Source organism: Triturus cristatus, chromosome 4_2 (assembly GCF_964204655.1).
Source record: "Triturus cristatus chromosome 4_2, aTriCri1.1, whole genome shotgun sequence".
Taxonomy (NCBI): Eukaryota; Metazoa; Chordata; class Amphibia; order Caudata; family Salamandridae; genus Triturus; species Triturus cristatus.
This window is the reverse complement of record NC_140586.1, coordinates 510,705,297-510,732,406: the sequence shown is the minus strand read 5'-3', so window position 1 is coordinate 510,732,406 and position 27,110 is coordinate 510,705,297. Positions and strand designations below refer to the sequence as shown.

Genomic DNA, 27,110 nt, shown 5'->3' with positions numbered 1-27,110 from the left:
CAATACCACATCTTTTATTAAGCTGCATGCGTCATACTCTACAAAAGAAATGATCCACGGTTTCCACTTTTAATATATATTATATGTTGTGTAAATTGGTCCGTGTGATAAGCCACACCGAAGTGAACAAGGGAGTCGATGTTAGGCACCACTTAATTTTAAACTTCGAAAAAACTTACCACAAGATTTCTAGATAGTCCATCCCTGCAGTAAAAAATAAGCTTGAACTTCCATACACACAAGAACACACAATGTGGAAGTAACCGTGGCTGTTATTTTCAACCTTTATTTGCAGTTGTTGATAGTAGCGTGCATCATACAACACACGATTGGACCTCTTTACTTCTCTTCACAGTAAGTCAGGTTCTTGCTGTCTGAGGAAACACATTAACTACAGAAGGGGAGAGAACGAAACAACTTGTACACAAGTGTCATTGTTAAGGGTCAAAGGTCTCATGGGTCTAAATGCAAGCCATTCACATTCTCTGGTTACAATGAATTCCTGAGAGACGCACAGCAAGACTTCTGAAACAAAAGCGATTGCCCCTAAAACTGACACATATGCGAAAAAACGAAGGGGCTTATTTACAAGCCCCTTGCGCCACCCGTACGTCACTTTTCCCATGTTAAAAATGACGCAAAAGTGCCCCTAAATGCTGTTGCTTCGCTCTTATATATTTCGCAGTACGACCTAAAGTCTACTGCTTTGCTATAGTTCTTGCACACATAGGAATATGGGAAGGGCACCCTATTGTCCATAGTGGATGCTACCTTGGTCTCCAATGTTATGCTATTTTATGTGTAAAGTGCACACATACAAGCGCTTCCTGGCGCTGGAGGAACACAACGGGCGGGATACCAAGACATCGTAAGGAAGGTTATTATTATCTGTTAAAAGTCAGGTTTTTAAGGCACGATTATAATAGAGTAAACTTTGTTCAGCTTAAAGGCCATTGGGTATAGGATTCAATTATATGCCTTCTTCTTTCCTGTGGCCTATCAAAGGAGCCATGAGCCCGAATGAATGCAAGGTAACTAGGGCCACCATACTCTGGTTAAGTTGCAAAAGGAGCCACTAAATTGGGGTAAAGTAGGCCCCTCACAAACCTGCCCCCGTGCTGCTGCCTTTGCTGCACTTATGATAACTGTGGCGCTGATTTCTACACATATCTCCAGTTTCTTCGATGACTATTTGCTTTTACAAATTAAGGCAACTATAGATTCACTAAAACACGTTCAGCAATGCAACTTTGTGGAATGCTGCACTACCAAGGCCAGGCAGTGAATTGCAAAATATGTACAATCAAGATGCTGTATGTTAAATATGGAATCCAGTTATTTTCTTTAAAAACAGAACAATACACTAATTTTATAAAAATGAAAATATTACATATTAGGGTTTAAAAAAGGAGAAATTGGTTACAAAATTAATATGCAGTGCTCTTTAAAAATTTAAATGCAAACACATTCCGACAATATTGTGTTGCTGTAACTCTGTAGAAAGTACAACCTCTCAAAATCCAACAGGCAGGTGGTTTTGATGCATGTTTGAGAGTGAAGACCTTCCCAGTCTTTTCACTGATATGGTCTCAAGGCTTTCCACATGTCTTTGGTTTCATGTACGGCTTCAGGGTCATCTGAGTAGTCCAGACATCCCGCGTGCCACATTCCAATGCCACCAAGGCCCCGCTCCTTCACATACAACGCCTTCATGGAAACACTCTGCGGGTCGTCGTACCAAACCTGATGCAATGAGCCTGTAGTATCCTGTAGAAATGGTACAAGCACATCTAACTTAATGTGTGTCATTTATCATTACATACACCTTCTTGAAATAGTAAGAAAAAAGTATATTTAATATAAACAAAACTAGTTTTATCACACATATTAAGAGGCCACTGATAATACTCCACTTCACAAATCATTTAACTCAACATAAAACCTTCTCACACAAAACTACATAGAATAATATAAACATACTTCACAGCACACTACAAACCTACACCACATCCCGCCTTCTACCTTTAGACACTGTAACCCACAACACAATACACTATCATACAGCCACCACACCATCCCTACAGGTAAGTCCTTTCCAAAAATCCTCAATGGCTACATGACTGATCACAACAGCAGAGCACTTCACTCACACCGAAAGAAAGGCACATAGACTTGAGATGCTAAATGCTTTTACACACAGTGTTTTGAGATCCTAGACTATCCTACTTGTGTTTGGAGGAGGTTTGCTAGGCCCAGATCTCCACCCAGAGCACCCCCGATGGCACTACCTATAACATGAATTCTAAAAAAGCTTACACAAGTGGCAACACAATAGCACATACACCTCATTTGTCAACCTGACGGAAGTGACCCACTTAGGGCCACCCGGGTCACCTCGGACCACCTCTTAGCCTTCCATACTAAATGAAGAGTCTGAGAGACAGTGGAGAATATACACCAATTGTTATTTATTATATGCGCTCAGAACGGGGCTCCGTTTGCCCAGTCTCGAGAGAGTGCTACAAAGGGAACTGAGGAACAGTAAGCATAAAGATACATTATATGCATTACATGGTTAACTACTACACCCCCACAGTGGAATTTTCCCAACAGATGTGGGTGAACAATGTAGCGACAGAAAAAGGCTCCCACTCTAGTATCTTGCACAGCTAAGAACATTTTCAAGGCTGTTCTACCCTGGGCTGCGATCACACTACCAGACAGGTGGGAGAGAATCTCTAAAGAGGAGAAAACCATGCACTGGCACAAACAGTTATTCATTACAGAAACAAACCTTAGGAAAGGGCATTCCTCGGAAACAGACTGGATTAGTTTCGAACAGTATACAAAATGGAGCTTAAAAGAGAAAATGGCGTAGCGAATGCTAACTTATACATGGCATAAAAAAGAGCATCTACGAATATAATCTAACAAACCTTGCACATGTTCCTCAGGAGGTCGTAAGCTGCCTCTTTCTCCAGCAACATCTTATATTAGGACACAGGACTAAGACAACAATATGCTGCCATCCTATACACTGCTGAACATTTAATGTTCTATATACTTGGCTCTAAGCTCTGGGCACAAAGTGTAGAAAACAACTCCTGCCATTGAATCAACCAGGCAAACAGGCCAAATAATAAACATTACACAATACACAGACTTTACAGCCGTATGACTAACAGCCTCCACAAGCCTCATAGCTGCATGACATAACAATCATAAAACTTTATGAAAATCTCAAGAGGTTAAAAACCGTCAGTTATTATGAAGTAGCTCCGCCACATTTCCATGCATTGGCCATTATCCCATTAATGACATCATTGTTGGCATCATGTAAAATGCGACCAGTAACATATTTTTTCTTATTTTTTTTAACAATAGATAAACCATCATACTGGTCAAAAACAAAACGTATTGGAAGATAATTAGTGAAAATTAAGCGAAATAGAGAATGATGCTGAGACCTTATAATACATTGACTGTGGCCTAACAACTCCCTTTTGCACAGACATCAATGTAGCCTGGTTATATTCATCGGCTTTTCTTCGTAGGCTAGAGTGGAGGCCAGGGTTCTCAACGTTTTGTAGAAGCCATGCAGGAAAAAAATGAGTGTCACCGTGTCAGCTATTTCCTGTCCCTACCTGGTGTATGATCTGATACAGGTTTAAAGAACTGTTTTTTGATCAATTTCCCCAGACATGTACATTCTTTCCTCAAAGCAGTAAAGTTTTAAAATACCTTGTACACATTTGCTTATGTCTGGATAGTGGGCGTCTTACCAAAGATGAACAATTTGTAAATCGTGCCATATAGTAGCTGGTAATTCCCATCAGAATTCGTGTGGGATAGAAAATGATCGAGAGACTCACTGCTGCAATAGTTTTAACACAGGACAACTTCCTAGTTTGTGTTTAGGACTGTGCAAGTGGTGAACTGCGAGTTCTAAAGTGAGCGTACATTCAGCAAACGAGTGGAAGTGACTCTGTAAGATCTTGAGTGACTTCCTCTTATGGCCAAGGAGACAATTTTAAGTACGATCTTCTAGTTTCAAAGGAATACCTCATAATACACAGAGATCTTAAGCTGTGGGGGGTTATACAAACGCATTCCATTTTGGGGAGGCTCTAGCTGATTAAGATTTAATTTTCTATCTAGTGAGACAGTCACAGGTTAGTAAATAATGGGGTCCCAAATTTGGTAATGTGATCTTTTAGACTTGGCCCTTTTTGCAGGGTCATCCCTGAACTTTTTGCCTTCCTCCTGGTATGTATTCTGACCTGTCGTTGGTAGTTTTAGGACTCTATGCACTTTATCACTGCTGTCCAGTGTTAAAGTGCATGTGCTCTCTATGGTAAATGTGGTAAGATTGGTCTACACCTGTTTGGCGTATTTAATTTACTATCAGTCCCTTGTAAAGTGGTATCTCATATCCAGGGCCAGTAAATTAAATGTTACTGGTGGGCTTGCAGCGCTGCTTGAGCGACCCACCAAAGTAGCCTTTCAAACCTGTCTCAGACCTCTGCCATTGCTGGGCCTTCACACGCAGTTTACTGCCGCTGTGACATAGCACATAAAGTGGGTGCCACGCCTATGACTCCCCTTTTACTACATATCAGTTACCCCTAAGGTAGGCCCTAACTAGCCCTGTGGGCAGGGTGCACTGTAGGTGAAAGGTAGGACATGTGCCTTAACTGTGTGGCATGTCCTGGTAATCACAAACAGCCTATTTGGTTTCTCACTACTGTGAGGCAGCCCTCTCATAGGAATGCATTGGGGATTCCTTGATGTATGTTTTCGTGGTAATTCCTGATATGAGAGGAGTGGAGTGATAACGTTTGGTATGTTTGGAATAGTGGTAATAAATGCTGCGTAATGGTATTCGCAGATTTATTATCACTATTTTAGTTTGCTTTCGGGACTTGGGGCGCTGCAGGAGTCCTAGGTGTTGAGCCCCTGGCATGGGCTCGTACCGCAGCAGCACGTGGTGAGTGCTGTGCTTGGTGCACCACCCTGGAGCGTGAGGAGCACTTTGTCCTTACTGTGCCCCTCAGTGCTGTACCCGCGCAACAGGAGCGCGTGCTGGGCGCTTTTAAATTTTATTGCCTGAGACCAAGAAGGGGGCTCCAACTGTGCTCATAATGAGCGATGTGGCCGGGGAGGAAGTCAGGCAGCGTTTGTGCCTGATGGTGGGCAGGGCCCACGAGCGAGACGCAGAGCGGGAAGTCAGACGGCTGCTGCCTGGTTGTGGGCGGGGCCCCCCTGCAAGGAGGAAATCCAGCCTCGTGGCCTACCCTCAGCTTGGGGGCCACCGAAGGTTCCCAACGAGAGTGTGGTGGGCACTCTCCCCTTCGTGAGGCTTAATGTTATGGCAGCGCAGCTTGGAGCCGAAATCAACGGAGATTCCGCACCGTACGAACTGGAAGTCAGGCCAAGCCAGCCTGACTGTGGGCGGAGCTTCCCCCAGGAGAAGAGGCCAGGCAGGAGCAGTGCCTGGTTGTGGGCGGAGTCCCACGAGGCAGATCAAGTTGGAGCCTCACGGACCCTGGTGCAGTCCAGGTGAGGGTCCGCTCGCCAGCAAGAGACCAGGGAGCCTGCGGTCAGGAGCCCTGTTGCCTGCATTTTACTAGAGCCTTGCGGGCTCCATTCCTCAACTTTCCGCCTCCCCCTGCCTGGGAGAGGTGGGCCACCCGCAGCAGACAGTCTCTCAGGTCAGTGGTACCTTAGAGGGTCTCCCGCGACAGGGGGGTCGGCCGACGTTTTGCCCTTGTCTACAGTTTGAGGTCCCGTTGCGGACCTGCATGGGGCATTGTTTTTACTGCATCTGCAGCTAGGGGGGTAGTTGGAAGCCTTGTGTCTGCAGAATGGACCAGCAGTTGGGAGAGCCCTGACCTTTGGACAAGAGCATTGCGGAGACACCCAGGAAGGCCCCCGAGGATAAGGCCAGACGGCCTGAGGTTCCCCTCTATGTTTTGGTTGGGCATAAGGCAATTAAGTGATGTGTGCACCTTATCAGTGATTACGGTGCCCTAATGATGGGGGTTTATGCCTAATGCTTCCTACTAGGGTGCACTGACTATTAAGATGTTTGCCTAATATATGTATGCATTATGTTTTATGCTATTGTGGGGATGCGTGCCTAATATGCCATATTAGGTCATCCTGTGATGATGGTGATTATGATATGTGCACTTCTACTGATGGTTTATGCATAATGTGATTGTGCTAGGTGTACCCTTACCAGTAGTTACTTTTTTTAAACTAATTGTGAATTATGATGGTGATGACAGTGGCCCGATTGGCCCTGTAGTGTATATAATCTCTGTAAAGTCACACCAAGTGGCAGGTGGCACAGTGTATATATGTGATTATGTTCTACTATATTTTATGAGTAATACAAAGGATATTTTTGATATAACCTTGTGTGGAGTTTCTTTTGTGGTGTGCCTAGTGGGCCGCTGCTGTGTGTGTGTATTGCGCAAACACTTTACATATTACCTCTGGGATAAGCCTGACTGCTCGTGCCAAACTATCAAAGGGGGTGAGCAGGGGTTATCTTCAGCGTGTAACTCCCTTGCCTTCACTAGAGTGGTGGTTTCTGACTGGCTTAGGCGCACGCCCTAGCCAACCATGAATCCCATTTTTAACATGATCCTAAAAAGATTTGGAAAAAAACCCTGGCAGTATACCTGTTAGAGTAGTTGCAGGTCTGATTTCAGCCAGGATGAGCTCTTGGGCATCAAAAATATTTGGGGTAATTGATGGTTGTTCCCAATTGGTGAATATCCATGAAGGAAGATTTATCATTACCATTCTAAAGATATAAAATATGAAGTAGCTACTCCTTTCTGATCAGGCATTATCACTTAAAAGTGTATAAGGGAATTCCCAATGCTAACCTATGAGAGGAGTAGGCCTCACAGTAGTGTAAAACGAATGTAGCTGTTTGTCAATACCAGGACATGCAAAACATGTCCTACCTTTTATTTACATATCACCCTGCCCTTAAGGCTACCCAGGGCCTAAGTTATGACTGACATATGTAGTAAAAGGGGAGTTTAAGATTTGTAAAGTAATTTTAAATGCCAAGTTGAAGTGACAATAAACTGTACACACAAGCCCTGCAATGGCAGGCCTGAGATAGGTTTGAAAGGCTACTTGTGTGGGAGGCACAATCAGTGCTGCAGGCCCACTAGTAGCATTTAATTTATAGGCCATGGGTATATGTTATATCACTTTACAAGGAACTTAGAGGTAAATTAAATATGCCAATCATGCATTAACCAATTACACTCATGTTTACAGAAGAAGCACATGCACTTTAGCACTGGTCAGAGGTGGTAAAGTGCTCAGAGTCCTAAGGCCAACAAAGAGATTCAGCAAATCGTGGAGGTCAAACGCAACAGGTTTGGGGGAAGACCACCCTAAGGATGACAGGTCTAACAGGCTCCATAAAGAGCATATAGAAAAAGATATAAGGGGCAACCTTGATGAGTGGCCTGAGAAAAATCAAATGGAGGGGACTGTGGATTGTCTGGAGAGAGTGGTAAACTGCAGTGGAAAACCCACTTGTCATTACAACCAAGGAAGATGACAGAACAGCCAGCTGAAAATCCTTTTCACCATCTAGGGAAACCAAAGCTGCAGGATGTTGAATTGTTGGAGCTCAATCTACACGCCAATTGCAAAGTTGGTGTGGCATGTAGTTTTTCATCCCAGGATAAAATTGTGTTTCCAGGGCGACATGAGATGTACCAAGACCGTTCCTAAATAGCTAGCTAACAGTCTGGCATAAATCTTACTATCGGGGATAAGCAGTGAAATAGACTGGTAAGAGCATAGTGCTGAGATAAGCTTACCCTTTTTCCAAGAAAGCCATTATTCATGCTAATTGCCAAGATACAGGAATGGAGGCACCCAGCATAGTATATTGCATGAGGTAAAGCATGACTGGCAATACTTCTTTTTAAAGATAGTAAAGAATTCACTTGATAGGTCAATGGTGCCTGGAGTCTTGGTGGAGGGGGCACTGGATATTACTTCTAATAGCGTGGCCAGCAAAACTTGGGTCATTAGGTCTTTGATTTTCATGGAAGATAGTAAAGGAATAGTAGGGTAATCTAAATTCTGCTCTTTCAGTGTTTAAGTCCTTCCCCCACTGACTGTGCCTTCCTTAATGACCAGCATCAAACAAGGGTACTCTTTGCACATGACACACCTGATTCCTCACCTCCCTGTCCCAAAAGTGGTTTACCTCAGGAGCCACTCTATGAGGTGATGAGACCGGTGATGGATGAGCACAGGCAATTGAGTGGCGAGGGGACTGGCAATGACTGGGATAGGTTCAGGTCCAGTGACCTGCCGGATGTATAAGCAGCCCAACATAGAGAGAAGGCCTGTTTCCTCTTCTAGAGATTCAGCATTCCCTGACCCAGGACAACTCCTCCATCCCAATCTGTTCCTCCCAATGTACCACCTCTGTTGCTACCCTGTGTGCTCTCCAATGAGGAGTCAGGCACCTCCCACCAATTTGCACGCGCCCACCTGAGAATGTGGTGCAGTTTATTGTCCCTAAAGGGCTCGGAGCAGGCTGGCCAGACCTTATCCTCTAACCCAGTCGATTGTGAGCTACCAGTAGCTCGCAGACACCTTCAGAGTAGCTCACAGCCTTGAGTTCATTTTTTAATCAGCCACAAGGTCACATTTCCTTTTTAAAGTTAAGGGAAGTCTGTATTTATTGTACATTATTTTTTATAGGCTGCAGATAGCAGGGCCTGATAATGAGCAGTGCTGGAGTCAGATTTATGACCCAGGGCACAGTGGTAAAGAATTGAAGCACTGAGGTACTTAAATCTTAAATAAAAGTCTTTGTCAACTCAACACCAGAGCACAAAATTATGCTTGGGGATGCTTTTAAATGGGAGAAATTTAAAATGAAGACTTAACTTAATGATTAAGTTAATTCTTCATTTTAATTTGATCCCATTTCAAAATGTTGAATTACAAACAGCAGGCCTCTTGCTCCCAGTGGCCAGCACATAACCCATCTTTATAACTGAAAAATACTGTCATTGTTTCTCAAATGGAAGTGGATTAAAATATTTCTATGAAACACTGAGTCAATGTTTTTATCCGCTTTCAAATTAGCAAATTACATCTTAATATTTTATGAAGCCTGATTCTTCACTTTAAATTCCTCCTATTTAAACATATGGCTGCATGTTTCTGTTGTAAATATGGCACCATGGCTACAGGGCATTTACACAAAGCAGGCATCTTGTTACTAGTTTTGAGGTACTCTGCCTCAAACGCCTTCAAGACCAGCCCCTTCCAAATTATTAATGCTTTTAAAAAAAAAAATGTTTTCACATATATTGTTGTGTCTGTCTGTGCAAATTCTGTACAAATACGCCTGCTGATGTTGCTCTGATAATGTTGTTGGCACTGTTTGTATAGGCAGGTATATGATGTATACATTTGAGGAAAAACTATACATATTTCCAAGTTAAGGTGTTAGTGCACTACAGATGATGTAAAGCACAAGGATTTGTGCTTTGAAATGTATTGTGACAAGGGAGTGCAATTAGGTAGTATCACACATTAGGTTGTTTGTTATAAGAGCACATACATGATGTTGTGTTGTATTTGAGGATGGGGACAGTGAATAGAGTGTGGTGCCAATTGGGGAGAAGGAGATTGTTGGCAGCCATAGCTAAGCAAGCCATGGCTTTAAATTGGGGTCAACAGCAAGTTGTGCAATGAAGCAGGTGTGTGGGTGGAATTGGGGGCCTTGCATGTACTTGGAATTGGGGGCCTTGCATGTACTTTTCTAGCACATGTACCAGAGACATGACATGATCCTTCTGGTTCAACCAGTTCATGTCAGCAATGGCCCCAATGAGTTGCAGGACACCATCACTTCGTATTCTCCTCCCATACCAAGCAAAGATGTTCCTGGTAAAACTCAAAGATGTTGTTGAGGAGTTTATTCTGGTTACCCAAAAGCTGTCTGTTCCTCTCCATCACATGTTCCTGGTTCTGCAGATAGATGTCCCTGGTGCCCACGTGGTTTTTGGAGTATATGGACCCCTCCATGTTGTCAATTCAATGTCATAAAGAAGCACTCCTCTCAGATATCAGATCCTTCCCAAGCCAGCCCCCAAAACATGAGTGGACATCTCACTTGCCCACGTTCTTAAATGTGACATTGCGGGCTGGGTTCTCAAAGGAGAGGGGCAGTGGAAACTGACGTGTAGGAGCTACTCCACATTTTTACACACACCCTTCCCTTACCTGAATGAGACTAATCTGGTTAAAGGATGTACAGCTGTCCCCTGGCTCCTCAGTGAAAGCTCCTTACCTTCACATACCATTAGACTTCAGATGCAAGGGTTTACTATAGCCTTATAGCCCGCCGTAGCGGGCTATACCGGCTATTAAAGGCCCGCTGCAGCGTTAAAGGCCCGAGCCGAAGGCGAGGGACTTTAACTAACGCAGCGGGACTTTAATAGCGGTATAGCCCTGCTACGAAGGGCTATAAGGCTATTAGAACATTCTGCCACTAGAGGGCAGAATGTTCTTACAAAACGAAGCCTTCAGGGAGCGTGAGGGGATTCAAATCCCCTCAGGCTCCCTGAAGTCTTTGTTCACAGCCAGAGCTGTGAACAAAGACACATTGGAATGTTGGTGCTCCGGGCTTATACCAGCCATTATAAGCCCGGAGCACTCCATTGTTTTCAATGGAGCTCCGAACATTCCAATGTTCTAATCTGCTATACGCCAGTCAAGAAATCAGTTCTCAAACCCACTCAGGGATTCTCAATTCGTCCTCTGGACCTGTCCAGCAAGATTCATGACTAATAACAATGGGATGAATCAAGCAGCAACGCAGGACATTCGAGGGTGCTGGACACCATGCTTTCTTCACAGCGGGGCACCGCTGCCATAACACCAGCACAGTTTGTTTCCCCAAAGGGAGGTGCTGCCGCCTCCCCCAATGACGAGTGGGAATTGAGCCAACAACAGGTCCACTTCCCTTTGGCAACTGCAGAGCTAAGAGTCGCAAAAGAAAAATCGAATTTGGGACCGAATTTTTGGACTTTTCGTGTAAATACTGGCACTTATTTCACTATGATGACATATTGCATTTGTAATTATTAATTGGGCAGCTGCTTATACCATGTTGGGGTAAACGGACACTTCAGGCGAAGGTGCAATTATTCATCCTGGAGTTGCAATGGGTGCCTTGGAGCATACTCTAGGTTGGTCTATGATAATTTACATGGGAATGAAAGCCCGCTATGGCTATATACGTGTAAATTCAATGATACTTTATGGGCATTACATGGTATAAGATATCATATTTGCACACCAGGTAGTTAAGGCTTATTTTAGATACTTTACGGTAATAGAAGCTGAAACCCCATTATCACCTTGGGGACATCAAGAGATACTAGCCCAACAGAGAACTTAGATCAGCCAATGCCAATCTTTTAGTGGTTCCTACATTCAACAAGTTACAATGTGGTGGTAGAGGTATAGTCCTCAATACAATCAAACTCTGGAATAGTCTCCCACCCCACCTCAGAGCTATTCCCTAATTAACAGCATTCAGGAAGGAGATTAAAACTTGGCTCTTTAACATCTAGTCACCACCCACCAGCCTAATCAGATAGCGCCAAGGCATCATTGGTATTCGTGCGCTTTAAAAGTTTCCTAACATAACATAACATCTAATGGAAATGTCAAAAGCAATTTAAGGCTTATCTGAGTGAAGTTTAATGGAACTAAGACGACTTATTATGTTGAATCCACATTTTGTCAGGGTATTGGTGGGCATATCGTGCCTGAATTGTCGCCATATTTATTAATTTATCCTTTTTTGCAAATAGTTTTAGAAGAGGGCACCCAAGCCCACTTTTTAATTGCTATTTCTTGAAATGTTTATTTGACAGGTTTATGCCCAATTGCAAGGTGATGCAGGTATACTAAAGCTTTAACTCTCACGAACATGACTTTCAGCCTGTTTCACCATGCACCTAGTTGCTTTGCATAATTTTTTAGTTCCTTGCTCCTCAAATTTAGTTCACTGGTTTCTATGTCATATTTGTCAATTCATTTCTCAAATGCAGTGTTTCTTGACCTTTTTCTGGCTGTGTGGGCCTTCTGTGCCTACACTGTTAGGTGCGTTGTTTTGTTCTCTATGTTTTATGTACCTTCTTTCCAGGCAAGTCTTCTTACGCTCACATTTCAGAGCCCACATAAGTTACAAGGAATCTTCCAGTGTCAGCCCAATAGATCAAACCTCTAGGAGGTAGGAAATATTGTCACAGATCTTGCTGAAATAGATCTGTCGCCTGTGCCAAGGGTGGAGCTCAAGGAGGTCATATACTTTTTGCCTCTTGTTATTAACACTGCTCAGAAGCTTACTTTCATCACCTGACCACAATGAATGTAGCCTTTCATTCTGTTTCCGTGCCAGGCCTATCAGTCAATGGGTAGAAGGTGCTGGTCTGGATCAGTGGCATGGTGAGTTGAGATGTTACCTTTGATCGTGTAATACAAAAGAAAAATGAAGGAAACATTCATTGATTTTGGAGGATGTGCAGTCTTGTTGTGGGGTGCATGAAGGGTACTAGCTACTTCTACTGGCCTACTGTGCAGGCTCTTTCCTCTCTGGCACATTTAATAAGATAGAGATGGAGGGACCTGCCATCCATAATGAGGAGATAGGAAAAGTACACATCACAGAATGCCAGGGAAGCAAAGCAATGGTGGGAGAAAGGAGGCATGGATGGGGGAGCTGAGCAGGAGGAGGGCTCTAGTAGAGAAACTGGGGAAGAGATCTCTGATTCAATTAAATAGAGATAAGCCTCCGCATACTAAGCGAGGAAGAGCAACTACTGTACTGTAGTGACAGCAGACCTTCACATGGGGACTGCAGGCGAGAGCCCAGCAATGGAAAGCAGATCTGCAAACAGACGAGTAGGAGGAGATAAGGACAAGAAATGGAACCGGGAGAGCTTTCACCATGGTTTCAAGGGTGTGGCCAGATGTATACTGGAAGGGGAGATCTGTCTTTGGGGGAGAGGTAGTTTGGACACAGAGGGTAGAGGGTAGTGGTGCACCAAGAACGGGATGTAACACAGATTAAGAAGACGACTCAAATAAGTGGACAAGAGAAAGGAGACTGGGGGAAAGAGATGGGTTTTAGCCTCACAAAACTTTAGAAGAGCAGGATGCGAGGCCTGTGGCTGTGCCCACCCGCCCTGGGTACTTCCTACAGTCCACTTGTAGGTTGAGTGATCAGGCCGAACAATGTGCAGCAGAAGGGACAGTAGGTCAGTGAGGAATGACTAGATTAGACCACCTCAGTAACTGGGGAGGGGCAGGGAAAATGACGCTAATAAATCTTCAGTCAGAAAATAACTGGCTATGATGCCATCGACAACAGAAATCAAGTTGGCTACGTTATTGTATTTGTTGGTGGGATGGGTTTCCTTGTACTTGGAATTACATAATTAAGTAAGTAAAGCAGTCAGACCAAATATGGCGCGCGCACACTTAATTTTGGCCAGTGAGTGCAAGTGAGGCTCACCAGAACTCATTTTAGAGGACCAACACTTATTTTCCCTCTGCAAAATTTAAGCAGGGATGAAAAAGAATCTGAAAGAGTGAAAAAGAGGCAGGGAGTGTCTGATGGCGAATGAAAGAGGCAAAAGGTGGTGTCAAGACTACGCAACCTTGTTATTTGCCACCACCAATATTCAATAGCGTCGGCCACCTGCTTCTGAGCAAAACTTTGGGCTCCAGCACTTATTCTGTTGACAATTAAGCACTGCAAACATCTATATATTTACACTTGAAAGGACTAGCGACAAAAAGCGAAGTTACCTTGTAATCAAAATAGGGAGACTTTACACCATCATCCCACAGTCTGCCAGTTAATGATCCATTTACTTGTTTCATAAGTGTTTTATAGCAGACCTGATTGCCTACTTTGCTTTTGTAATGCGAAGTCAGTTTAATAGTACACACACGCTCCTGCAACAAAAAAGCCAAATCAGTATTAAAAAAGCATACATAAATATTTTAAAAAGCAAGTTGATCACACCAGTAAACGATTTTTAAACATTTGCAATCTAAGGCTAATTTAGGTTATTTCATTCAATGCTGGAAAGAAAAAGTTGGAAAAATTAAAAATATGGATGACTATTTTATCTTCTACGTTAAAACTTTAAAATGCCATCCATCCCTCCTTGTTCAAGTATCTCTGCTTAACTGCTTTTGCACCATCTCATGTTTTATACAGCCCCCCCCCCTTACTGCTGAAATTGATGCTATGCTCAACTGAAATAACTGTAACAGCACGAGCCATCAAACTAGGAAATAACTGGACTTAATCAATTTGATTGAGTTGAAAATGTTGTAGGGCTTCTGGGATGCCATGTGTTCCCCCTCTAGGCTGCTATAGGGGGTAAGTGCAGCCCCTGCCCTGCAGTCACTATATACCCGGTATTTGTACAGCACAAACTAATCACCCGTAAGCGTCTCAAGGCGCTGGGGGCCGTCTGGGAGATTAAGAGAGCTATTTGCCCAGAGTCACATGGTGCTGGACTGATCTGCCTCCGGTGCTGGGGATCGAACCGTGAGCCACGCGCTCACCTCTCCCAACTCTGACTGAACAGATGTCTTTGTACCTGGAACTACTGGTTGTAGAGTTTTCGGATCTGCTAATTCCAGGGCCAGTCACACTTGGGTTATTTCACCCATTATTATTGCTGTGGGTGAAATACCCCAACTCGTGATGAGGAAGTTAGAGTAAGGTATCAAAGGGGCGTAATCCGCTGCAGACACTAAGGTTTGGGGTAGGACCCATTAATTGGTGTATGGCTCATTGACCTACTTCCCCAAGACAGAACAGGAGTCAACTTTAATTTGGTTACATCTGGATCTGTGGAAATAGAGTAAGAAGGGGAGAGATGAAGATATAATCCACTTTCCTTTGTTGAATGTGTGGAGTCCAGGGTACAAATCGACATATATTAAAAAATGAAATATCTTCTTTCCCTCACGACTGATGTGCAGCGGTTTCATTTGGAGCAAAGTGAACATGGTAGCTTTGCTTTAGCCATTCCCAAGAGTTCCGCGAGTTTGTGTTTTTACTCTACATGAAATATGCATTCTGTCCAGAATACAAGGAATCAGAGCAAGTATAAATTGAACAAGGAGATGGAGGGCTAAAATTGATGCTTTGACAGCTGAGGGTGACAGGGTCCAGGGCTAAAAAGTGACTGTTACAGAGACTCAGCAAAAGGAGCAGGTTTTGCAGGAGAAAAGCCGCTGTGGATGTGGGAGCAATAAATGGAATGGTCTGAAGGTTTGGGGACCAGAAGCACCAGGACTCCTCTGCCAGCTTCTCCAGAGGACGTAGAATAAAGGAAATGGTGCAGCTGGAGAGACTCGTGCTCTGATTTAACATTCCCCCTTGTTGTCACATGCAGGGCTGGGGTCAGCTAACTTGCTGCCCCCCTACTCCATCATAGTGAGACAAAGTGTCAAAAGGTGACCGTGGGTTTGCACCCTGCTTCATGCAGGGTTCCACCGCCACAGTGAGACCATGACTGAGCCAGAGAGAGCTCAATGATGCCTGTCAGATCAGCACTAGGGCGCATGACAATCAGTAGTTACAGTAAGTCTATTAGTGTTGAGTACATAATGTAACATGGTGCTATACGGTTTTCTCAACACTAATGGGCTGTCAGAAAAATGGAAAGGTAGTCACCCATACAGAGGAGGCACAACTGAAGTAGTGCATCAATGTTTAGATGACATGTATTTCTACATACGGTTTAGACTGCCCTATCTCAACTTCTAAGTTCTCTGAATGCACTTTTTTCTTTGATAAGAGACACCAAGTTAATGCTGCATAGTTGAATGTGATAGGTATTCTATGAAAGTTTGGGGTATGATTTTGAATAGTTTAAACAAGCACGACTAGTTACTCATCAGCTGGATAAAAGATCCACAAACCAGTTACTGCACATGAGAAGTGATTTCCACCTGAACCCTGCAGAAACCGGAGAAAGTAAATATTAACCCAGTAATAACGAGAGATTATGATACAAGACTCTTGATTAACCATGAACACGACAAATACCTAAATAAACAGGCAAATTGCATGGGGGCAGGAGCATTCTAGAAAAACGCCCCTCTAATCATGTGCATCTCATTCTAACTAAAGAACAAGTTACATTAGTTAGTTAGATTCCTCACCTTAGATTCCTCACCTTAGAATATCCCCAGGCGTCAGGCTGGATCCGGAAAGATTTTTGAAGCAATACCCCTTGCTAGGCGTCGTCTGCGGCTTCGCGTCCGTCGTCGGCGTCGTGCGCCGGAATGACGTCGTCGGAGTAATTAGACGCCGCCCTCGCGCGCTGACATCAGTTCTTATACATAGCTTTCCGCGCCAGGGATGCTGAGCCATGCAAGAGACCGATACTGATGTCAAAAAATCTAGGGCCCTGAAAGGGAGAACCTTAACCCTAGATGTCGGTTCGCAGAACCGGGAGGCTGGGTGGGTCGGTGAGGAATCTAACTAACTAATGTTTCTTACAGATACATCGTTACCGAAGGTAAGTAACTTGTTCATCTGAAAGAAACACGTTAGTTAGATTCCTCACCTTAGAATAGATACCCCAGCAATACCAACCCCGGAGGTGGGCCTGCGAACCAAGATCACACCAGAAAGTCCTGGAGAACAGAACGGCCAAAGTGGCCATCTCTCCGGACTTGGCTGTCCAGGCAATAGTGCTTGGCGAACGTGTGCAGTGAAGCCCACGTCGCCGCCTGACAGATGTCCTGCAAGGGGACTCCCCGTCCCAGGGCAGTTGTCGCCGCTGTGGCCCGGGTGGAATACACAACACGACCCATCGTGAGATGGTCCGCTTGTGCACAGCTTTACCCTTCTTCGCACCTACATATCCAACAAAAAGTTGGTCGTCCACCCGGAACTGGTTTGTGCGGGCCAAATAAAATGACAGTGCACGTTTTGGGTCCAGACGGTGGAGCCTCTCTTCATCTTTTGAAGGATGCGGAGGCGGAAAGAAGGTGGGCAGCGTGCAGATTGCCCGATGTGAAAGGGAGTCACAACTTTAGGAAGGAAAGAAGGACGTGTCCGGAGGAAAACCTTATCCGGATGAACCGAAAGGAAGGGAGGCTTAGCTGACAGAGCCTGGAGCCCACTCACCCACCTAGCGGAGGTGATAGCCACCAGGAAGGCAGTTTTCAGAGTAAGTAGACGAAGTGGACAGTTGTGAAGGGGCTCAAAGGGAGCGCACATCAGAAAAGTAAGAACAAGGTTCAAGTCCCAATGAGGCATTACGAATGGAACAGGAGGGAACATATGAGTAATGCCCTTGAGAAAACGGGAGACAACAGGGGACTTGAAAAGAGAAGGCTGATCAGGAAGCCTTAAGAAAGCAGAGATTGCAGCAAGATAACCCTTCAAGGTGCCCAGAGCACAGCTCTGCTGGGCCAAAGAAAGAAGAAAGAGGAGAACCTCAGAAAGAGGGGCAGAAAGGGGATCCACAGCCTTTGCTGTGCACCATGCCACAAATTTGTTCCACCGGCAGGCGTATACCGTCTTTGTGGAGGGACGCCTGGCTGCCAGAATGACATCACAGACTTCAGGAGGCAAGTCAAATGGCATCAACTGCCGCCGCTCAATCTCCACGCTTGGAGGTGGAGGCTGGACAGGTTCGGGTGGAGGACCGTCCCCTGCTGCTGCGACAGAAGGTCCTCCTGAAGAGGCAGTCGTATCGGGGGATCGATGGACATACTGAGTAGCTCGGGATACCAGTATCTTCGTGCCCAATCCGGAGCCACCAAGATGACTTGGGCCCTGTCGCGCCTGATCTTCTTCAGCACTCTGATCAGAAGTGGTATAGGCGGAAAGGCGTACAACAGACCGAAACTCCACTCGCGACGAAAAGCGTCTCCGAGCGAGTGCCGCCTTGGAAATTCCAACGCACAGAACTGCTGACATTGCACGTTCTCTTCGGTGGCGAATAGATCTAACCAAGGCTCTCCCCACTGCAGAAAGAGACCTTGCGCCACGTCCGAGTAAGACGCCATTCGTGATCCATCATGCACCGGCGGCTGAGTTCGTCTGCTCTGGCGTTCAGAGAGCCTGCCAGATGTTGAACCACCAGGGTGATGCCCTGATGTTCCAGCCATGTCCAGAGGCCCAGAGCCTCCTGACAAAGGGTCCACGACCCCACCCCGCCCTGTTTGTTGCAATACCACATGGCGGTGGTGTTGTCCGTGAACACCTGCACAACACTTCCCCGGACAGAGGGAAGGAAGGCTTTCAGTGCAAGTCGGATCGCCCTCAGCTCCAATAGGTTGATATGGAGCCGAGTCTCCGCCGGAGACCAGAGTCCTCTGATCTCCGCCTCTCCCATATGGCCCCCCCATCCCAGGAGGGACGCATCCGTCACTACGACATGCTCCGGTTGGGGTAGGGAGAGGGATCTGCCGCTGACCCAATCGCGATTCGTGAGCCACCACTGCAGCTGGTTCGCAGTGCCCTCCGAGATCAGGACATGGTCGGACAGGTTGCCTCGATGCTGGGCCCACTGAAACTTCAGGTCCCACTGCAGAGCCCGCATCCGCCACCTGGCGTGAGGTACCAACAGGATGCAGGAGGCCATCAGCCCCAGCACCAACCTGACCGAAACCCAGGACAGAGGCCGGAAGATGGAAATCAGGGCCTGAATGTCCCGGTCCCGCTGTTCCGGCGGATTGACCCGGAACTGCGCAGAATTGAGAACCGCTCCAATGAAAAGGAGCTTCTGGGCACATCGATGGAGAACCCCAGCAAGTGCAGGAGGTCGGCCGTAGTCTGGAGGTGAGAGACGACTTGCTGGGGCGAGCCCGCTTTCAACAGCCAGTCGTCGAGATAGGGGAAGACTGGAACCCCTGATCTGCGCAGATGAGCTGCGACCACCGCCATCACTTTCGTGAACACCCGAGGGGCACTGGTGAGGCCGAAGGGGAGCACGGTGAACTGAAAGTGCTCCTGACCCACCGTGAACCGCAGGTAACGCCGGTGGGCCTGCAGGACGGGGATGTGGAAATATGCGTCCTGCAAGTCCAACGCTACCATCCGGTCTCCAGGGTCTAGGGCAGCCAGAACCTGAGCTAAAGTGAGCATCTTGAACCGGTCCTTCCGGAGGAAGGCGTTGACGCTCCTGAGGTCCAAGATCGGGCGTAGACCCCCTCTGCCCTTCTTGGGAACCAGAAAGTAGTGGGAATAACAACCACGACCTACTTCTGGACCAGGAACGCGCTTGACGGCCTCTTTGGCCAAGAGGGCCGAAACTTCCTCTCGTAGAAGATGCAAATGATCCCCCGACATACGGTGGTTCAGCGTTGGCATGGCTGGAGGGGTCGTCTCGAAGGGGAGGGAGTAGCCCCTTCGGACGATTTGCAGCACCCACCTGTCCGACGTGATGGAGCGCCAGTGGATCAGGTGATGGCGAACTCTGCCGCCCACTGGCGTTGAATGGGCCTGAAAGCTCGGACTAGGAGGGCTTTGAGGCGGATGCTGCCGGGGTGGATGTGGACTGACCGGCACGTTGACCTCCAGCACCGCCTCGGCGGAATCCACGCCCGCGTGCAGGTTGGTTCTGCGGCCGGTGGCTGGGCGGACGTGAGGAGGCGCCCCTTCCTTGGCCACGAAAGGGACGAAAGGCGGAAGTTTGCGGCCGCGGGGCCAAAAGACCCAAGGACTTGGCCGTGGCCCGGGAGTCCTTGAACCGAGCCAGCGCACTGTCCGCCTTCTCACCAAAAAGGCGAGTGCCATCAAAGGGCATGTCCATGAGGGAACTCTGGACATCCCCCGAAAATGACGTGGACCTCAGCCAGGCGTGACACCGAAGCGCCACCGTGGTGGAAATCGCCCGACCCAGCGAGTCCGTGGTGTCAAGTCCACACCGTATGGCATGCCGTGCTGCATCTCGACCGTCAGCAAGTGCTTGAGCGAGTCGTGTCCGGGCCTCCACCGGGCACAAGGGCTGCATGTCCTCCACCGTATCCCACAGAGAGTGGGAATAACGGTCCAAAAGGCAAGCAGTATTTAAAGACCGCAGTCCCAAACTCAGGGACGAGAACAGTTTCTTGCCAAACTGTTCCAACCTCTTGGATTCCCGATCCGGAGGAGCGGATGGGAAGGAGGGTTGGGAGGTTGAGGCCTGGATAACCAGACTCTCGGGGGTGGGGTGTTGGGAGAGGAAACTGGGGTCGCCCGGAGCATGGCGGTGGAGCCGGGCAACGTTCCGGTCCACAGGAGGGAATGTGGAGGGCTTGGACCAAGTGCCCTGCAGAACGTCAATGAGGGCCTCATTAAACTGCAGAAGAGGCTCAGTGGAGCTTGCTGTCGGTTGAAGGACCTCTGTGAGGACGTTAGTCCTCACGGCCACAGCAGGCAACTCGAGCCCTAGGGCTTCGGCCGCCTTGCGCAGCACCACTGAGAAGGCTGCACCCTCCTCCGAGGCCACAGTCGGAGGAGAGATGAAACCAGCATCCGGGGAGGTATCCAGACCGCTGGCATCCCCCAATTCCTCTGCCCAGTCCTGAGAAAGTTGGGCCTGAGCGGCCATAGGGTCATCAGACCCCTCCCAGTCGCCCTCGTCATCCGATTCCCGATAAACAGGAGGAACAATCGGAGCCGGGCAGTAGATGAAGCATTTACCAATCGGCGCCGGCAGCGGCGCCGCGCCGGCGTCGGGCCCGGACCGGGGCTAAACTGGGGAACGACGTCGTCTGGGGCCTGGATCCCTCGGGGACCTCTGGCGTCGGGGCCGGCGCCGAGGCCGGAGCCGCCGGCACGCGAGGTCGCCCAGTCGAACCTGCGGGGCCCGAAGGCGCGCCTACAGGCGTCGACGGCGGAGCCAGGCCCCTCATGACTGAGAGGAAGGCACTGACTTCCGCCGGAGTCGCGTCAGTCCCAGGGACCGGCGGGTATGGGGACGGACGCGGCTCCTGCGGCTCTGATGCAGCCGCGGGGGTGGGACCACCCTGACCCTCGGCCGAGTCGCACGACTGGCGAGGGGAGTCCGAAGAGCGATGTCGTCTCTTGGACTTCTTGGAGTGCCTCGACTTACCCGAAGACCCCGACGAGCGATGATGATGGCTGCGGCTCCGCGATCGGTCCTTGGACCTCCTCCTGGACCGGGACCGAGAGCGGCGTGGAGCTGAGTGCCGAAGCTCGAGAAGCTTACGGGACCGCTCCCGCCTAGCTTCCGATGTCAAGGCCTGGCAATCGAGGTACGACTCCGCGTCATGGTCGGCCCCCAGGCAATAAAGGCACTGGCGATGGTGATCCGTCACCGACATCAGGCGATGACAGGCATCACAGGCTTTGAAACCAGGCATCCTACCGGCACCAGAGTCGAGTCGATAGACCAAAAAGAGTCAAAAAAGTTAGTCAAAAAATGACTAGGGGTAAGCTCTTCCCGGATCGGCGCTTACTGGCGCGGAAAAAAGAAGAACTGACGTCAGCGCGCGAGGGCGGCGTCTAAGTACTCAGACGACGTCATTCCGGCGCACGACGCCGACGACGGACGCGGAGCCGCAGACGACACCTAGCGATGCGCAAGGGGTATTGCTACAAAAATCTTTCCGGATCCAGCCTGACGCCTGGGGATATTCTAAGGTGAGGAATCTAAACTGAGGAATCTAACTAACGTGTTTCTTTCAGATCACGGGCAAATATGGAACCAAGCAACAAAAAGTAAGATATATGTGATTTGCTCTTACCTTATATAAATCATGGCACACGTAATCATAGCCATACCAAGGAACACCCATCACAAGTTTCTTATGATCAATGCCCAGATTAATGTAGTCCTCATATCCTAGTTGGACATAAAGTACGAAATATCAGAAATTGCTAACTGAAGTAAACTAGTAAAAAACAGAATAAAAGGTGCTTACTTCTCCTTAAATATTAACTTCAACAAATATCATTTATAGGTTGATGGGCATTCTCACAGACCAAACTGTTTTTAACAGGACTTGCTCATTTCCAGTTTTAATATGACTGACTGTGAGGTTTCCCCACAGGAAGTTCCTTGGGGTCGTGGAACACACATGGACATTTCTGCAACCTGGAGTGGCATACAGAAGAGTAGAGTGGAGTGGAATGGTGTAGAGTGGAGAGGAGTGGTGTAGAGTACAGTGGCACAGAGTAGAGAGATGTAGACTAAAGTGGCGTGGAGCGACATTGTGTGGAGTAGAGTGGCGTAGAGTTGCATGGAGTAGAGAGTGATATAGAGTGGCTTGGAGTAGAGTAGAGTGGCATAAAATAGAGTCGATAAGAGTGGAGTAGAGTGACATAGTCGTGTGGCATAGAGTAGAGCGGAATAGAGTGTCACAGAGTAGTGTGGCATAGAGTACAGTGGGGTGCCATAGAGTAAAGTGGCGATAAGTAGAGCGTTGTAGAATGGAGAGGCATAGTGAATAGTGGAGTAGAGTTGAGTGGTCAAATAAATAAAACAAGAGAAGAGCCCCACAAACCAAGGGGAAGGAGCACTGTTTTAAACAGTAAAGTAACAACTCCCCTTGGGAGGTCAGTAATTCACACTCATATATTCCATGGCCACTTGCTCAAGCATACATCAGGCTGACAACCCTTCTCAGCCTTAGCAAAACAAAGCTAGTACCACATAAGTGTCAGAATACGCAGAGTTTTAATGAAGCACTTGCCAGCACTATGTTACATTTATAAATCACAACTAAAAGTCTATGTCAATATTACATTGAAAATTCCTTAATACAGGAAAAGTAAACAAGCATTGGCATAGCCAATAGGTCTCGCTTTTGGGACCTTTTAAGTATTTAGTTATGCAGCACAATATCCTTAGTGCAACAACACCAACTGTTGCATGGCTAAACACGTATAAGGTCCCAAAGGCGAGACCTATTGGCTATGCAACACTTGATGTTGTTGCACCAAGGATATTGTGCTGGATAACTAAACACTTATAAGGTCCCAAAGGCGAGACCTATTGGCTATGCCAATGCTTGTTTCTATATGAAAACAATCAACAATATTTATATTAGGAGGGTGTCTATGGTCTTTCTTCCCTTTCATTAAAACAAGCAAAGTAATGTAGTCTCTTTTCAGTTGCTGCAGCTTGAGGCATTCAAAGATAAATAAGCAACAACTACGGCTTCGTTGTTTATGATATTGAAAATGCTTCCATTTGCAATTGAGGAGACAGTGAAAGAACTATAACCAGTGTCTTTGAAGTTACATCAAAGGCAATGAAGGGTGGTACTGCTGCAGAGTTAGGATTTTTTTTTACCCTGAGAGCAAAAATGGTGAGCCCAACAGGGACCCGTCTTAGCACCTGCTTTTTAGAAACTACAGATGCTGAGCACTGGCAGGACCTGGCACACTTTAAACCCTAATTATGCCACTCTTCTCCACGATATTTCATTTTCACACTATGTATCCCCAAATGACGTCCTTTCCCAGGTGCTGCCGCGTGCTGGTTATTGCGAGTGAGATAGGCAACAAATGCGCACTCTTGAGTCACCGCTCTACCTCACCCCGGAGAACTAAAAGAACGGGAACCTGTACAGCACCAACCGGAGTCATGACTGAAACACCGACGTGTGTGGTAGTCGGGATGCAGCCAGACACAACAAGCCCGAGTCAGCGATGATGTCACAGCGGAAGCAGCCCTCCGGGAAGCAGACACCAGACCTCAGTCCACAACAGTGTGACACGCACCCCCTCAAAGAGGGGGGGGGGGACAGCCTGAGATAGATATCAACAGGGTGGGTCCGGGGTCTCCCTCTGCTTCACAGGGAGGTGCAGCCACACTTTGTTACCACTTAGCACTTGGAGTTGTCCATCACCACAGAAACAGAGACAACGAAATTTCCTCCATATTATACGCCGGGTGGTCTTTTTTCCCGTGCTTAAAAAGGCGCCTTTTTTTGCGTGTCTCATAAGTCCCGAGGAGTACAAATATCAGAGGCCAGTTACAAATAATTTCTGCTGGGCCCAAGTGACGCACAGTATTTCAGGATGCTGTTCTATATGTGAGATTCAGAAAAAAAGCATGGGGTGTTCCAATGGCTAGAAAATACAGACTAAGTCAGTAGACATAATCAACGAATGGCATATTTAGTGAAAATTACAACACTTGCTATTGAAACCATTTATTTCTCTAGTGAATCCAGAAGAGTCCCACGGTGGCTTCAACTGATTTCTTTGCGATTTTTCTTTTCTTTTCTTAGTGTTTTAAGATGGAATTCTTATAAATTAACTAAACTACAATATGTTTTCCTCGGCTGCATGCATGTGTGTTAAATATAAACATCTACTTTGTTTTGTTTAAATCCACCTATATTTAAAATTTGTGGATGGAAGAACAGGGTTTTTAATTTAAAAATACAAATAAATATTGTCTGCCCCCTAGCAGACACATCCCGGATGCGCATTTAAAGCTATTCAATGGAGTGTAAATAGCAAAGCGCAAGAACTCACGCTTTTGGTTTCGTTCTAGGAAAACGGCCCTTTGCCTAAAAAGGCGTCGGTAAATTCGGTTGTTTGACTTAACCGGGGACGTTCGCAGGTGTTGGAGCGGGTTAACAAGTGGGAGGGGTGGGGGGAGTGTGGCCGAGAGAACACACAGCGATTCCCTTGTGGGACCGAGCCTCGGGCACCATCTGTTTGGAAGTTAATTACAAACAGATGTTGCCAAAGCTCACTCCCGCAAGGGAATCTCCAAACGTGCACGCGTTGCCATTGAAAGCAATGCAACGCCAGCATGTGTTTGGGCAAAAAAGCGGACTGATTACTAAAGGTCTCTCCTATTCAGCGCATGCACGCTGCGTAGGCGAGACCTAAAAAACATATAATCTGACATATAATCGAAGCATAAAATAACCCCACAATGGGGCGCAAAGAAAAAGAGAAAATTGAACATTTAAAACATAAATTAAGAGGGAGAAACAAATAAGACAACACACATGTCACCTTCTCCAGGACAAAACATAATATAATAATCTAAAACGCACATGGAATTACAAAAACATTTCGTAAACTCTTATTTATATCTCAGAGCATTCATCACTAGAGTATTTATGTGTTACAGCAGTTAGTAATGTAACATTCAGATTATGTAACAAATGGTTTTCTATATATTTTTCATACAGACTTTTAAATATTGTTCTTTTGTGAACATTTGTGGGAGAAATTATTTGATGTTTTGTCCTGACGAAGTTGATAACAATCTACATATTCCACTGAAACGCGGCAACATATATTGTGTGTACTCAATCTGTTCAACATTGTGATACTATAAGTGATCACCACTTGGAAATATCAGGTACCTTGTACAAAGATCATAACAGATTAGTAGCAGTGGAAAGAGTGTGGTCTTATTTGTTTTTCCCTCTCCATTTATGTTTTAATTGTTTTTTAAGTTTTCTATTTTCTTTGCGCTGCATTGTGGGGTTATTTTAGAATTTGAATATATATCAAATGAGATGTTTTTAACTTTTCATATTTTTAAGAGGATTTTCAATGTAATATGGACATAGACTTTTATATGTGATTTAAACATTTTACTAAGTGCTGGAAAGCACTTCATTAAAAGTCTATATTCTGACATTTATGTGGTACTAGCTTTGTTTTGCTTGGGGTGAGGAGGGCTGTCTGCCTGATTTAAGCCTGAGCAAGTGGTTGTGGAATATATGAGTGTGAATTACTGACCTCCCAAGGGGAGTTTTTACTTTACTGTAGAGTGGAGTGGCCTAGAGTGCAGTAAAGAGGTACTGTGTGAAATGGAGTAGAGTAGAGCGGAGTGGTATGGAGTGCTATAGAGCAGAGTGGCACAGAGCAGAATGGCGTAGAGTAGAGTGGTGATACTTGGAGTGGCGTAGAAAGAAGAGGCATAGAGAATAGTGGCGAAGAGTTGAGTGGTCAAATTAATTTAAAAAAAGAGAGAGGGACCCGAAAAACCAAGTAGAAGGAGCACGTTTTAAAAAGTAAATGAAAAACTCTACTTGGGAAGTCAGTAAACCCCCCTCGGGAGGTCAGTAAATGGGTTTGGCGATCCTCCTGTAGGCGCGGGTGTGGCGGGCCGACAGGAGGGCTGCCAAACTCATAATATGGCCCTTAATGTTATTGGTTGATTCTGAAGAGTCTCAAAATACACTTACCCCTCCACACAGGTACCTATTTTTAGAAGTGCCTCTTAAATAAATTCCTGAAATAGGACCCTATTAACTGTTTTCACCCCTGTTCTGTTACCCCGTTTTTGTGACGTGTGATGCTCAGATACACATTTGGAACAGAGGAAGAACAGGAAAACATTCTTGCTCTTACTGGTATTCGTTTTTTCTCACCCACTAGCTACACATCACACATTACTTTGTCAATTGCTCCTTCCTTCTGATTACCTAGAGAAAGGGGGCCCTAATTCCTACAAAATCATATAACTGTCCAACCTCTCTAAGAACACAGATGAGTGGCAGAGCTTACGAAAACAGTTATTGCAGATTATTATCACTGCATCCCAGTGGCCTCTCCTCTTCTCTCCAGCCACCTTGTCCTGTGTGGAATTTCTCTCAAAATCTCTGCAGATCTCCAGAAATACTAAAATTCCCTAAGGGTGTACATTTTCCATTGCCCCCCTCACTTACTAAAGCCAATCTATCCATCTCTATCTTTGCTAATAGCAAAATTAAGGTCCTGGCCACACAGATCATTTTAAACTATGCGATCTCCAGTTTATGACCCTTCTCTCCCACAAGAATGACCTCACTCATCCATGAAGGTTCAGGTCTCCTTTGACAGTAGCATCTCAACCATGTCCAGAACCTGCAGAGAAGTACCTCTCATTGTCTCTTTTGTCTCCACAATCAAATTGACACAGAGGACAAGTTGAAATATTTATCTGAACTCGTAGTAAGTACTACTTTACAGATCTCTATTGACCCTACTATATTGCTCCTGGGCAGTGGTGTGAATTAGAACTCCCTTCTTCATTACTTACCTACCCCAGAACTTCACCTGCACCTTAACC

General features: G+C 46.3%; 1 protein-coding gene across 2 annotated transcripts in view; it reads right to left on the bottom strand.

The window, feature by feature from the left end:
- Nucleotides 1-266: 266 nt before the first annotated feature.
- LOC146834639 (di-N-acetylchitobiase-like) overlaps nt 267-27,110 on the bottom strand; it is a 149,737-nt gene continuing 122,893 nt past the window's right edge. The window contains exons 5-7 of one of the 2 annotated variants that reach the window (XM_085602108.1): nt 21,823-21,920; nt 13,894-14,043; nt 267-1,767 (exon numbers count right to left, since the gene is read on the bottom strand). In XM_085602108.1, the coding sequence (XP_085458234.1) occupies nt 1,576-1,767; nt 13,894-14,043; nt 21,823-21,920 (440 nt within the window). In that variant the 3' untranslated portion in view covers nt 267-1,575. The remainder of the gene's footprint in view (nt 1,768-13,893; nt 14,044-21,822; nt 21,921-27,110) is intronic. The other variant, XM_085602109.1, reaches the window with a different exon arrangement.